At 38.9% G+C, this 13,844-nt stretch overlaps 1 protein-coding gene across 1 annotated transcript in view; it reads right to left on the bottom strand.

The window, feature by feature from the left end:
* The window catches only part of MPPED2 (metallophosphoesterase domain containing 2), a 130,957-nt gene extending 117,452 nt beyond the window's left edge, over positions 1-13,505 (bottom strand). The window contains exons 1-2 of the mRNA XM_073347782.1: positions 13,199-13,505; positions 7,403-7,646 (exon numbers count right to left, since the gene is read on the bottom strand). Coding sequence (XP_073203883.1) covers positions 7,403-7,530 — 128 coding nt within the window. The 5' untranslated portion in view covers positions 7,531-7,646; positions 13,199-13,505. The remainder of the gene's footprint in view (positions 1-7,402; positions 7,647-13,198) is intronic.
* Between the last annotated feature and the right edge of the window lie 339 nt (positions 13,506-13,844).

Below are 13,844 nucleotides of genomic sequence, written 5' to 3'. Positions count from 1 at the left end.
ATGTCCTATATTTATAACAATAATACATTGGACTTTTACAGCACTTTTCATTCAAGGACCTCAAAGCACTTCTGAAAAGGTGAGTCAACATCATTCTCACTATTTTACAGATGACAACACAGAAGTATAGAGGGTAAGTGACGTGTAGAAGGTCAACTAACTGCACTAACTTTTCCAAATGAATGAGAAACTGGATAGCATTTAAAAATTAAATAAAGGAATGTTTACATTAATGTAGAGTTTGTTAGACTCACAGACTTTAAGGTCAGAAGAGACCCTTGTGATCATCTAGTCTGACTTCCTGCACATCGCAGGCCAGAGAATCTCACCCACCCGCTCCTGAAATAGACTCCTAACCTCTGGCTGAGTTCCTGAAGTCCTCAAATCATGGTTTAAAGACTTCAATTTAAAGAGAATCCACCATTTACACTAGTTTAAACCATTTACACTAGCTTAAACCAGGCCCCATGCTGCACAGAAAGGCAAAACCCCCGCAGGGTCTCTGCCAATCTGACCTGGGGGAAAATTCCTTTCTGATTCCAAATATGGTGAACAGTTAAGACGTTGAGCAGGTGGGCAAACCCACTAGGCAACTACCTGGGAAAGAATTCTCTGAAGAAACTCAGAGCCCTCCCCCATCTAGTGTCCCCTCTCCAGCAGTTGGGGATTTTTGCTACTGACAGTCCCCGATGCACCACATGCCATCACAGACAGTCTCTTTATAAAGCTGTAATGTTAAAATTGATCTGAAGTGCCTTACAAACAGAAAGCAGAGGGAATAGTTTTTTAAATAGAGTTTCACGCAATATACTAAATGTAACAAAGGTTCAATCCTGGCCCCACTGAAGTCAATGGCAAAATTCCCACTGATTTCAATGGTGCCAGGATTTCATCCTTAGGCGCCAGTCCTGCAAACACTTATCTCCATGCTTAACTTGAAGCATCTGAATAGTGTGAATGACTACATATGTTTTAAACTTCTCCACATGTATAAGTGTTTACAGGACTGGGACCCTAATTTGAACTTTAATAATGAAATTCAAATCTCTGAGCTATAAATAATAATAATATGAATACTTTTCACTGCTATGGCACATCCCATTTAAGGATCTTGAAGTGCTTTACATACAATGAATTAAACTTAACAATGTCCTTGTGAGGCAGATAAGCACTGTTATTCTCACTTTACAGAGGAAGAATTTTAGGCACAATAAAATTAAAGGAATACTGGCAGGTCCCAAACTTTGATTTTAAAATAAGCAGTAGCAATGCTTCCATGACTTTTTTAAAAAAAAACCCAGTGGAACAGATCTTTTACAAACAAGTAAAAATTACCATATTTGCATATACCATATTATACCCATTGTTCTACTATATGAGCACCAGAAAATGAAACTGACACTGACTAAATAAAACTGACTAGCCTGTTTTCACTGCCCTGATTTTGCAAACACGTTCAGGTGTGCAAGCCCTGGTCTACACTACAAATTTATGTCAGTATATCTATGCTGCTCAGGGATGTGGAAAATCTGAACTGTAGCAAACTAACTCCCGGTGTAGACAGCATTATGTCTACTGCCTCTCAGGGAGGTGGAGTACCTATGCTAACTGAAGCCGCAAATCTGTAAGTGTAGACAAGCCCTAAGTTTTTGCAGGATTGGGCCCTAATTGTAGTGTGTTCGCTTTTTTATTATTTTTTATTGTTTGTTTTTTAAAAACAGCATAAATACGAAAAAGTAAATACTAAAAGGTAAATCCAAGCAACATACAGGTTGACTTCAATAGGAGCTCCAAGCACAAGTGATTGCTGGATCAACTCCCTATAAGAAGAAAAATATAAAAGATCCTACTTTCCAAGGTTAACGCTCTCAAAATGACTGTGGGTTTAACAATGTAGCATCCCTGTGTAAATAAAAATTTTCCACCATAATTACATTGCCACTGTTATACTGGTATAACTTTCCATGTGGACACCCTTATTCCAGAATAAAAGTGCCTTTTTTTCAGTTTACCTTGTGTTGCTTTGGTAGGACTATATGCTGAACTGGAAAAAGGTACTCTTATTCCGGAATAAGAGTGTTCACAAGTGGTATTATACCAGTATAATGATAGCAATATAATTATACTAGTAAATTTTCCCATGTAGACAAGCCCTTAGGCAAGTTTCCATCGATTGCTGTGTACTGAGATTGCCACCTTCCTTAATCCCAAGTGGTGAATTGTCCTTAAATCATACCATACATTTAACATGGTAATCCTTACTGCTTATATAGCACTAATCATCTTCAAAGCACCTTAAAAACTATGACCCCATTCCTACAAGCTATTTTGCATTGGTGGACCTTTATATCTGGGTAGATCCCCAAAAAAGTAAATGAGGATCGGTCTACATGGACTAGTTTCCAGTATCAGGACCTTCAATTAACAAATCCTCTCAACACTACCATGGAGTAAATAATGTTCAAAAAATGGTAAGTATTTTCCATTAAAAAAAATTAAAATAAAAGAATAAATTGACTTTTTCCCCAAAAAACATTTTTCCTGGAAATTTGTGATCTTTTTGTCAAAACTAAACAAAAATATGTATTTTTATCAGGCACTAATAGAACACTTCTCAGTTTTGGGGTTTTTTTCCCCCTTCCCATTTTCACATTCATTTAGTCTCTTTTCAAGATGAAGATAAAGGAGGAGTGGAGTGGGAGGTCTGAACTCAGAAAATTGAAAAATTATCAGTTTACTTAAAATAAAAACAATTTTTTTTGTTTCAAATCAAAACATTTTTGATTCATTTCAATGAAAAATTTAAAAAATGAACATTTCTGTGAAAGTTTTCATATAGTTGCACAATTATTATTTGTTAATCAAAAAGACCACCCCTAGTGAATAAAACGGAGGAAAGGAGATTAAAGGTGGCCTAGAAAAGGTGGGGTGGAGGTGTGGGAGAGGAGGCCTTTTTTGTTTTGAGTTATTATTGCTTGCGTTACAACAACACACAGAGGCCACAAGCCACAACCAGAGCCCAGGAGTGCTGGGTGTTGTATAATCCTTCAGTTAAAAAAAAGTTCTGCCCCGAAGAGTTTACAGTCTACATAAATGATGCATGTATTTGATGCATTTAAAAGTCTTGAAGGTCATTTTATTTTTAAAGATTTTTTTCTTCCCATGTTTCTTGATTATATTAGAAACATTCCGTACCTTGTTTTTCCTAAATTACTCTATGGATGACTGGAGAACTGGTAATGAAATCACAATTATCGCAGAAGTGAAACTTGTTTGAGAAGGAAAGAGATTTTTATCCAATCTGATTACAACTATCTGTGCTGTATTTGTTTTTTGGTTGGTGTTCTGTTTTGTTTTCTTGGTTGGCCAGCTGGGTTTTTGATACCTATTTAATTCAAATGCCTAGTAAACAAATGAAAGGAAAGTTATCTTTGTCAAAGGTTCAATTAAGAACTATGAAAGATCCCAACCTATTTCTCGGAGTCCACCAATGAGACATCCAGCAGAATCAGGAGGGGAAAAAATATATTCTTGATACTTTTAACATAAAATGAGGAAACAGAAAAATCTGGGAGGAAAAGTGACCTTTCACAGCTTCTTTATACATTCTTAAGCAGCAAAAAGGGACACACGTGCCATTTGTGGTGTTTTTTTCCTTGGAAGTTTCCCTTTAAGCATGGTACAATCAGGTAGTTCCAAAAATATAGAACGAATGGATTTTACAAAATGCAATAGAAATAAATTCTTTAAAATATTAATGAAAAGAAGGATTTTTGGTCTTATGGTGTCTGCAAACCAATCACTTCATCACTGTGCACATACAGAAGAATCAGATAGTGAAAAAGTGAAACTGGCCTTGTGTCACCTGCTCAAAGTGAAGGCAGTGCAAAAATTAAAAACGCATAAATGGGGAAAATTATATTAAAGTTGCACAATTCTTACAGTTTAGTAATTAAAGCTGCTATGAGTAGACAAGAGTAGACGAATGTGGGTTTTGGTTGGCTGGGGTATTTAATAAATGACTTTTCACCTGACAGTACCCCTTTAGAGCGCTGCATCCACAGCCACAGGAAGTGTCAGAACCAGGATTAGAACACAAGAGAAACTGGCTCTCTGTTCTGTGCTGATTATACCATGTGTCTCTGTCCCAACACATCAAATAGAGGGGGAGGAAGAAGAGGCGGACAAAGTCTAAGGAAACAGTAAACATGTTTCTGATCTAATGCTGCTGTTTTACACTGATACATTTCCACTGATTTTTAATTTACACCAATGTGAGATGAGAATCAAGCCCCGTGAATGCAAGAGACATGTATGCAGCTCAGTCAATTCAGAATTAATTGTATTAAATAGTCCTTTAAGGCTTATCCCCAACCCTTGCCTTCACACACAGAGGAACACACACACACACACGCACACAAAGGAGAAACTGAGATGTGTTGCACACATATAATTTTGAAAATTCCTTGAGAAGAAAGCCTGGGAGCTAGCATAACAGCTTGGCCTTCAAACTCAGTTCTACCTTAGACTATGGATTATGGTGTTTAGAATAAGCAATGCAATATAGCGGTCCCTTGGCATGGGCTTGTATACTCTAGTATGCTCAGTGCTTGTATACCCTTTTGTTCATTTATCAGCTTCCCAACACTCTTTTATCAGGCTGCATTGTAACTTTCCAATAACAGGAAGAAAAAAGTTCTTCGAATTCTTTATAGAGAGGCATTAACAAGGTAGTCCAATGAGAAAAACAAAGCTGCATAAAAGATTGGCAGCTGCAGCAGTGTGGCATTAATACAGAGACTGACTGATAAAAAGAGCAGGTGTGCTTTTGAAGAAAGGTTTCTTAGTTATTTTTGTCTTTTCCAATTTTCTCACCCAGATTTTTGCCTGCTGATCCCCCAACTCATGTGTATGCACACAGCTTCCATTATAACACCCTGGAAAAGCAAATGAGCATCCTTTTCTGAAGCTCTCACTTCTCCATGATCAGAGACAACTCCATCATCCTGATTACTCACACTCACAACTCTGGTGACATATTCACCTCATCTCTCACCTCTGCACCCACATCCTGTCATTTCTTCCTCTATAGCTTCTCTAAAATCCAGCATTTGCTCTCCATTCCTAATGCCAAAATTTGCCTCAACTTCTGCAATCTTTGGCTTTCTGCACTTCGTAACTCACCTCACTCATTCTCTTCCTGTTTAGTCAAGATTTTGGTGCAAAAATCATTTCCTTCTCCCATCACTCCATCTCTTTATCATGTCAGACCTTTTTTTTATTCTTAAGTGTTGAAATCAAAGCAGCAACATTGTAGTTAAGAGTCTGTTTTCATTTTCATTATGTTGTAAATTATAACCTCAGATTTTTAATTCAGACTAGGGAGTTTTTCAAATCCAATGAAACTATCTGCCAAACTACTTCTGGTTTAGAGATGCACAAAAATATTGAAATTAGAGATTATCATTATTATTATTGCCTATTTCTAGAACAAATCAGAGATGCATTTTGAAAAGTAAAATTTTTTTTAGTCTTTCAGCCATTTTCAGGACCTTCTGAAATCCACGATAATTTCCTGTTGCATTCAACAGGAATTAGAAGGGGCCCTTCAAGAACAAAAATTCTCTCCAATCTACAGTCTGGATCTTAGGGGTTATTCTGAACTCATTCTGTACACAGAAATTCTATTGATATTGATGGGAGTCAGCAGGGCAGCCTGGAGTGCAGAATGTGCAATGGAGATCTGCACTGCTGATAAGAGATCCACACTGTGGAGCAGAGGGGAGAGTTTTGCCCTAAAAGCAGAGTAATGTGATCTTTTCAGCTACAACAAAATGTAATTAAGGTAAACACTTCCAAGTTTGGGAAGTGACTACTATTCTGAACTTATCCTTTTAGAAGCTCCACTGATGGTTTATGATTTTAGGAATATTGTTACTACAGGAGAAGTCCCAGGAGAAGGTGCTCAACTGTTGGACTGTCAGCCTCTTGACAGGATTCTGCAAAGCAAAAATGCTATGAAGTGGCATGCTACTTTAGCACTTTGACTATGCAAAGGCCCTATCAAATTCAATAGCGTGACAATGTGCAAAATCCTGGTTAACACAGGGGGCCCCTCTGAGGTCCAAAGCCATCCCTTTTGTTTTATAGTTTAACATACATTTGAGACTATTAAGAAAAAAAGAACTTAAACAGAAATAGTTGATAAGGATCTGACTTAGCCAAACAATGGGAAGGAAATTCAAAGTTAAAGCTAGCACTTAGTTCTTAGCACTCCCCATTGTGCCTAGATACTATATTGTAGAATGATTTTACAAGTCATACAATACTAAGGCATAACACCGTGAGGTAAGGAGCCTTAGATCTGAATTTCCCATGCTTTTGTTGGTTTAAGTTCAAGCCATGAACATTATTTTAACTCGGTATTTGTATTTCTTGGGACTAATTGTTTCACAATTTCTGAATCCTTGTTGTGAGTGGAATACTGCATGCGGCACAGGTTCCACTCACAACAAGGAAGACAAAGGATTCAGTGATCAGAGGACAATTAGTCCCAATTAGGCCTATTTTTAAAAAGAAAAGGAGTACCTGTGGCACCTTAGAAACTAACAAATTTATTAATAAATTAAATTTATTAACTAATAAATTTGTTAGTCTCTAAAGTGCCACAAGTACTCCTTTTCTTTTTACGGATACAGACTAACACGGCTGCTCCTCTGAAACCTAAATTTTTTAAGAAATAGGTCCCTCAGGCAAGTTACAGTGAGATCACTAAAGTTACAAGTGAACTTCAGAACCTGGCACCTCATACACAATACTGTATTCTGATGCGTTTCAACAAGGATGTGTGTACAGTAAAAATGCTACAAAAAGAAAAGGAGTACTTGTGGCACCTTAGAGACTAACCAATTTATTAGAGCATAAGCTTTCGTGAGCTACAGCTCACTTGACACAGCTTCGCTGCTGCAGTGCTTCAGTGTAGATGCTACCTACCCCGACAGCAGGGATTCTCTTGTTGGTGTAGGTAATTCACCTCCCCCAAGAGGCAGTAGCTAAATTGATGGAAGAATTATTCTGTTGACCGAGCACTGTCTACACTGGGAGTTAAGTCACCTTAACTATGCCACTCAGGGGTGCAGACTGTTCACACCCCTGAGCAAGGTTGTTAACCCAACTTAATTTTCTAGTGTAGACCAGGCCTAAGTCTGTGCCATTGGAGGGCAAAGTCATTAGCATCTAGAGGTGATGGAACACTATTTGTAAAATATGTTATGTAACAAATGTTGGCAGTTTTCGTCAAGTAGTTTATTCGTCAAATCACTTGTTCTAGCTTTCAACCAACTGTCCTATTGACACACCTCATTTTAAATTAGCTTCAAAAATCAAGGTTAAAAATACTTACATATGTACATGTGGAGGCTGGAACCTGCTCTGGTTGATGTTGTAGTGTGTAAATGCCTGGGTTGGATTTGAGCTGTATTCATCCACTGTTATGGTAACTTTGCCTTGTGAAGGAATTCCATGAGCCATCCTTCCTCCTTATAGACATGAGCAATTTACAACTTTCCAGAGCCAAGAATGGCGGTGGGCATTGTGTTCCAGCCAAGTTCTGAACCCAAGGATCTCCTCATCAACACAACAGAGTTCTACAAAAGGAAGAAGAATAACACAAACACAGTGTTTAAAGTCCTGAGATTCCAAAGAGATCAAATTATGGCTGAATTTCAATCTAATCCTATGCTGATATTCTTTGGAAATTTCTATCTACATATTTCTAATGTACCCATTTATTTTAGTATCTGGCCACTAAATGTTAATTATACCTGCATCTTTTTTTTAAAGCTTCTTCACTTTGCACTGTTTTAAGTACCTTTGTAGTATGGATGGCTTAAAATAAGACTTTGTTTACACTACAAAATAATCTGTGTGGAAAGCCCCAGCTAAGTGCCCCATATTTACTATTCCTCTTAATTTTAAATAAACATCTAGTGCTAATTACAGCTGTGAAAGTGAATAACTGGGCTTAAATTCATGAAGGTCAAATGGCTCTTGTCAAATGCCTGCACCCTCTTCGAAGCATAGTTCACTTTACAAAGTTGGTTACATTTCGTCAGATCTTTTTCCAGCTGAATATAAGACAGCCCATCTTACAAAGCTATAACAAAAGGTAAACTCAAACCAGTTTGGTTCAAAGTATTTATATCTGTCAAAAGGAAAACTGGTATTTGAGCAGCATTACCAATATACTCATTCTACCTGCAACAAAACTAAGCTTTCTATACACTTTACGTAATCAAATAGTTGTGATTTATTTGCTGCTATTACCAGCCTTCTCTCAGTGCACATATAAAATTCTATTAATGAGAATTCTACATATATATACACAAGATAAAAGTAAAACAAGCTCCTCTGCCTATACACACACGCCTGAGTTACTCACAATGGGCCAGTCACTAAAGTACCAACACCTTTTCTAGTGCACCAGACATCATCAAATTCCGGTACACGTACACACACACACACACACACACAAAAAGCCATCATAAAGAATATGAGCATTCAGAGTGGAGAAGCCCGGTGATCTAGCAGTGTGAGCACAGGCCTAAGAGCCAGGAACGCCCAACTTCTAATCTCAGTTCTGACTCCTTCATAAACTCATTCCGCCCCCCTCATCTGTAAAATGAGGATACCAAGACGACCCTACTTTACAAGGGTATTGTGAAAATTGATCAGTTAATGTCCGTAAAGCGCTTTCAAGCTCTGTATAAGTACTATTTATGGGCCAGATCCTCAGCTGGAGGATCTGGCCTTAAATTACTAGATGCAAGGAGCAGGTTCTTGTATTTATGTGTAAATTACAAGAGTAAATCTCCATTTGCTGAAATGAGAACATACAAACTAGGAGGGAGGAGACTGATCTGAAACTCAGGCACCAAACTATGCAATATTTTTCCTACAGTGATGCTCTTGGACTACTCTTAGCTCCCAAACAGAAGTATGTTTACTACATGCAACATTAAAATTTTGAAATCTTTGCTTTGTAATAAAAATATATTTAGATTACAAGACTAATTTCCAGTTTGGCATAAAAATATTGCAAAAACACCAGACAAATGGCATATGGCCTGCCATAGGCCATTTATTTTATTATTTTACAACCTCAGGCCTTCCTCCGCTTCCATATGTTAGTTGGGCAAAGAAATTTCTTCATTCCAGGAATAGGATTCTCTCATCCATTTCCAATATCAGTAAAAAGCAGAGAAAATTAAACTAAACCTTAAAATTCTTACCAAGAGAGAGAGAGCTACTTGTGATTTTGTATGTTTCAGTGAAATCACTGTTTGGTCTTTATACTAATTTGCCTTCACAAGAACAATACTAAGGGTCTGAGGGATAAAATCAACAAGGCAAGATTTACTAAATCAAATCTTTGCCCTGTTAATTGTGATGTAAGATACATGTAATAACTGCTCACGAATCATAATGTGGTGGTTTTCATACCAAGTTTGCAGCTGTTTCCTTAATTTCCCTCACAATTATATTTTACTGTTATTTTGCATAACAGTAAAACACAACACCTGCTTCAAATTGCAGTCCTGTTCTAAGTACTGTAATTCTTTTGAGATACAAACTATTAAGAGTATGCAGCGTAAAAACTGCATAATTGCACTGCACTCAAAAGTAAGTACAAATGAAAACATCTTCCCGTTGAAGAAATGACTGTCATTAAAAAAGAATGTTAGCCATCAAGGCTTGAAGGGGAAAAAATACACATTTTTACACAAGAACTTTAGGGTTTACATACATTAGGGAGTAGTGTGGAAATTACATGCCCAATCTTATTTTTTTGCAATCAAAATCTACTGTGTAAAACGGAGAAAATTAGAAGCAACCACAACCAAATTTTTGCCCAGACTTTTAGAAAGGCTATGTACTTCCACTAACAGTATAAGCAAAAGTCAGAACATTACATTTCCTATTACGAGTAACTCAGAAGAAAATTTAATTTGCTCATTAGAGTGAATTATACACAAAGATAATATTAAACATCATTTTACAGTGTTTATAAACCTATTACAAAAATATAAATTTCAGCTAACTAGCATACAACAGAAGTACTAAGAGGATATTGGACAGTCATATAGAAAATACTTTTAAGTTGTTTCATTGTAATATTTAAAGTAAAAACTTCCCATAGTATTTAATTCTAAATATATACCTTTATGCTTAAATAAGACTAAGTTAAACAAAGTATCGAATTAAACTGAAAGATAACAACGAAAATCCAAAGTGAAAAAAAGTCAAATATATGACGGGGAAGCTGATTTTAATTTCATTTTCCTAATTTCCCTTGAATGTTTTATATACCAATACAGCTCACCTATCAGAGGTGTCAGATTATTATCTTTTTTAACGTAGAGTTCTTTGAAGAGAATGTCAAACAGAAGCAGAGTATTTCAGAACTTTCATAAACAAAAAGGAAAAAAAGGCTTATTTTTCAGCACTATTGTTCTTCTCATCCCCCTGACAGTAAGCACTCACTGAGAGGATGAGCACAAAAGGATAGCTGCCTGTTTTTTTCATAGCTGTCAAGTGCAACCTAGTATGCAAAATTTGCCACTTCTTACCTGATAGATTTCTTGCTTAAAAATTAACTATAAAAAGGATATACAATCCACTTTATTATATCATGTTTTACTAATGATATGCCAGAGGTTATTCTGGGAATGCCAATAGCTATCTTTCAGCCTGTATTTATGATTTAAAATGTTATAAAGAGACACCTTAGTGCATGGGTCTGTTTGTTCAGTTTTAAATCTATAAAATGTACAAGGCTGGCACTTTTTAAAACAAAAGGCAGACAGTAATTCTATACTACAGCCTACTTTTCTAAGGAGTATTCATACTGAGCAGCTTTTACAATTTTATTTTAATTCTACCTGTAATTAAAACATTATACATAATAGCTCTTTGGACTTATTAAAAAAAATCCCCCTCAAATTTAAGCACTTGTGTGTCCTCAATTTGATCAATCAATGCTTTTGCTCTTCTGACTGGTATTAGTTGGAGAAAATTTCAGTCTGTCAAGACTGAAGAGGGGGAAAAGGGGTTAAATTAGATGTTAACGTTTTCTTTTCAAGTAGGCTTCCAATATCTGTTATATCAACGTTGACAGAGCAACAACATATTTAAAAAATACTAACACAAGCCCACCACAATAAATAAGATAGTTATTTGGTCTCTCATAGGTTATTGCAGGATGTGCTTGTGATTATTTAACAATTTGCCCGAAATCGCTGCAATGTTGTACAGTTCTATACTTTTCATGCAACTCCAACTTCATCCTATCCATCAAGAGTGGTGCATATATCAGAGTGACACCGCATATACTAAGTGTAAACGTGTGTTTTAAAATTTCATTCTGGACAACACATTACCCACTCTGCACACACCTCTAGATAAGCGCTCGCAGACTTCAAGAGAGAGCGGGAGGCACGAAAAGTTAAATCAAACTAATGATGCCCACAGAAAGCTTATCCAAAAACTATTCACACACACCTTGAGTCGCACAGAGAAACAAACGCAGCGCTGTACATTCATAAATACCACCACCCTCCCACCTCCACACACACACCGACTTCCTCTCCCTTCATGTGTCTGTGGAATAAAACCTCATGGCAAGCCGATCCCTCGATATAAATGATGCAGATGCCAAAATGGTTCTTTCTGTAGCACTCAGTACTAGGCGGAAAAGGCAGAAGTGGTACCAGTCTCCACACGCTACCTCCTCTAGCAGTCAGTCCATGCCCGGCTGCCGCCTCGTACTCTCTGGGCACCCTCCGTGCTGCTGTTGTGAGTACGCTGGGTGCTTGGCTCGCTCCCTCTCACCCTCTTTTTCCCCAGGCTCGGATCGATTGATCACAATCTGTGGCCAATGGCTCTGACACCGCACCATCCTGCCTTTTGTACAACATCCCCCTTTTCCCAACGTCATTCATCCCATCCGATCTTCCCCTTCCACTAGAGGAGCTGGCATTATAGCCCAGATCAAACACACACACACACACAGCCAGAGCCCCCAGGAAGCACAAACCCGCCCTGCAAGCTCCTGCATTTGCAATTGCTCTTGTGTTTATTATTTCCTCGGAGAAGGGGGGCATTTCTGCTTTTTTTTTTTTAAATATATAAAGTTTCTATCCTCCTTTTTCCTCCCCGCTCTCTGAAATTAATGCACGTTATTTTTCCACGCCCACATTTGCACTAAAACTGATTTTTTTTGGGGGGGGGGAGGGGGGGTACGAGCGACATATTCAACCAACAAGAGAATAAATGCTTTTTATTGCAGCTGTGTCATTTCCACAATTCCCCCCCCCCGAATATCCTTCCTCTCTAAAGGTTTTCAAGTGCCCTAGGCCTCTGGGATCAGGATTTCAAAGCATGTTTTAAAATGTAGTTCTCTCGCATTTAAAATAGACACAGAAACTCCAGCTCTGAATATAAAAGAAACCGGTTTCCAATCGGTACTTTTCTTGGAGTCTCGCTTCCCCCCGCCCCTCCGGTTGCCTGCTTTGGTGGGGCGGGGGAGAAAAAGCCCCCTTCAAATGCACAAAAAAATCGGAGCAAACGCTACATTTCAGTTTGAATGTAACTGTACTTTGCATTTCGCCCGCTTGATCTGCGTTTCCTTGGTCTCTCCAGCAAGCAAAATGCTCCCTGGCCTACCCTCCCCCGGTCGTGCTCTAACATTATAACCCCGATCACCCGAGACTTTCTAGTAAACAGCCAGGAAAATTCATCCCATTTCTCTCTCTCTCTGCTGCCAAATCACTTCCACCACTACCTCCCCCCCAGACAAGAAATAACGCAGTGGGGGAAGGGGGGGGCTTGCATGGGGTGGAGGGAGGGAGACAAGACACTCAGCTCAACAAAATAATTAGCTTTTCACTCTGCAAAAAATAAGCCCCAAACAAATGAAAACCAACCCATCCAGCTAAATGACCATTCTGGTGAACGGAAAATAAGCAGCCAGTTTTATTCTTATTATTGTTTAAAGCAGCCTGGCTCAGGCGCTGCTGCGCTAGACCCTGTCTGATCCCCTTCTACTTGTACATGACAAGGCACCTCTAACCCGAGGCTTTGTGTTTTGTTATTTTTCCATTTGATTTCTCTCCCCTTCTCTCTAATCGGGGTTGATTACCTTTCTTTTTCTGGCTGCTGCTGTGTGTCCTAGGGATGCCTTCAGTGCTGGGAGAGGAACCGATCCATGGGGGATTTGAGAGAGCTGGTTAAGAGAAAGGCTGGAAGGTGGAGATTGGTGTAGCCAGGGCAAAACCTTCGACCCTGAAGGTCCCCCGGCTGGCTGGAGAGTGGAAACGAGAGACACGGAGAGAAAGAATGAGAGCAGAGCCTCGATCTGGGAGCGCGAGCGAGAGAGACAAGAGGGGAGAGAGAGCGAGAGCAAAGAAGGGAGAGAGCAGAGCCGTGCAGTGCGAAGGGACTGCCACTGGGGTCAGGGAGCAGAGCACCAGGAAACAGGGCGGCCAAGGAGCTCTGCACACACATACAGCCAGCCAGCTCCTCCTGCTGCTGCCTCTGACTTCACTGCCCAAGCGGGGGGGGGGGGCACAGCTCTTCTGCCAAACTGCTGCAATTCCCCCTCCCATGGAGCCTGGAAGAGAAAGAAAGGAGAAGCGCTGTGTTAGTTGGGTCAAAGGAGAAAGACAGGCAGAGCATCGCGTCTGAAATAAATAATAATAAAAGGCAGGAGATTCAGGAGACTTTTCTGATAAGGGAGCACACAAACCAACCTGCATTGTAAGACCTGCCCAGTCCTGAAGGGGGGA

The sequence above is a fragment of the Lepidochelys kempii genome, chromosome 6 (genome assembly GCF_965140265.1).
Source record: "Lepidochelys kempii isolate rLepKem1 chromosome 6, rLepKem1.hap2, whole genome shotgun sequence".
Classification (NCBI taxonomy): domain Eukaryota; kingdom Metazoa; phylum Chordata; order Testudines; family Cheloniidae; genus Lepidochelys; species Lepidochelys kempii.
The sequence above is the reverse complement of the archived record's forward strand: the minus strand, read 5'-3'. Positions and strand labels throughout refer to the sequence as shown.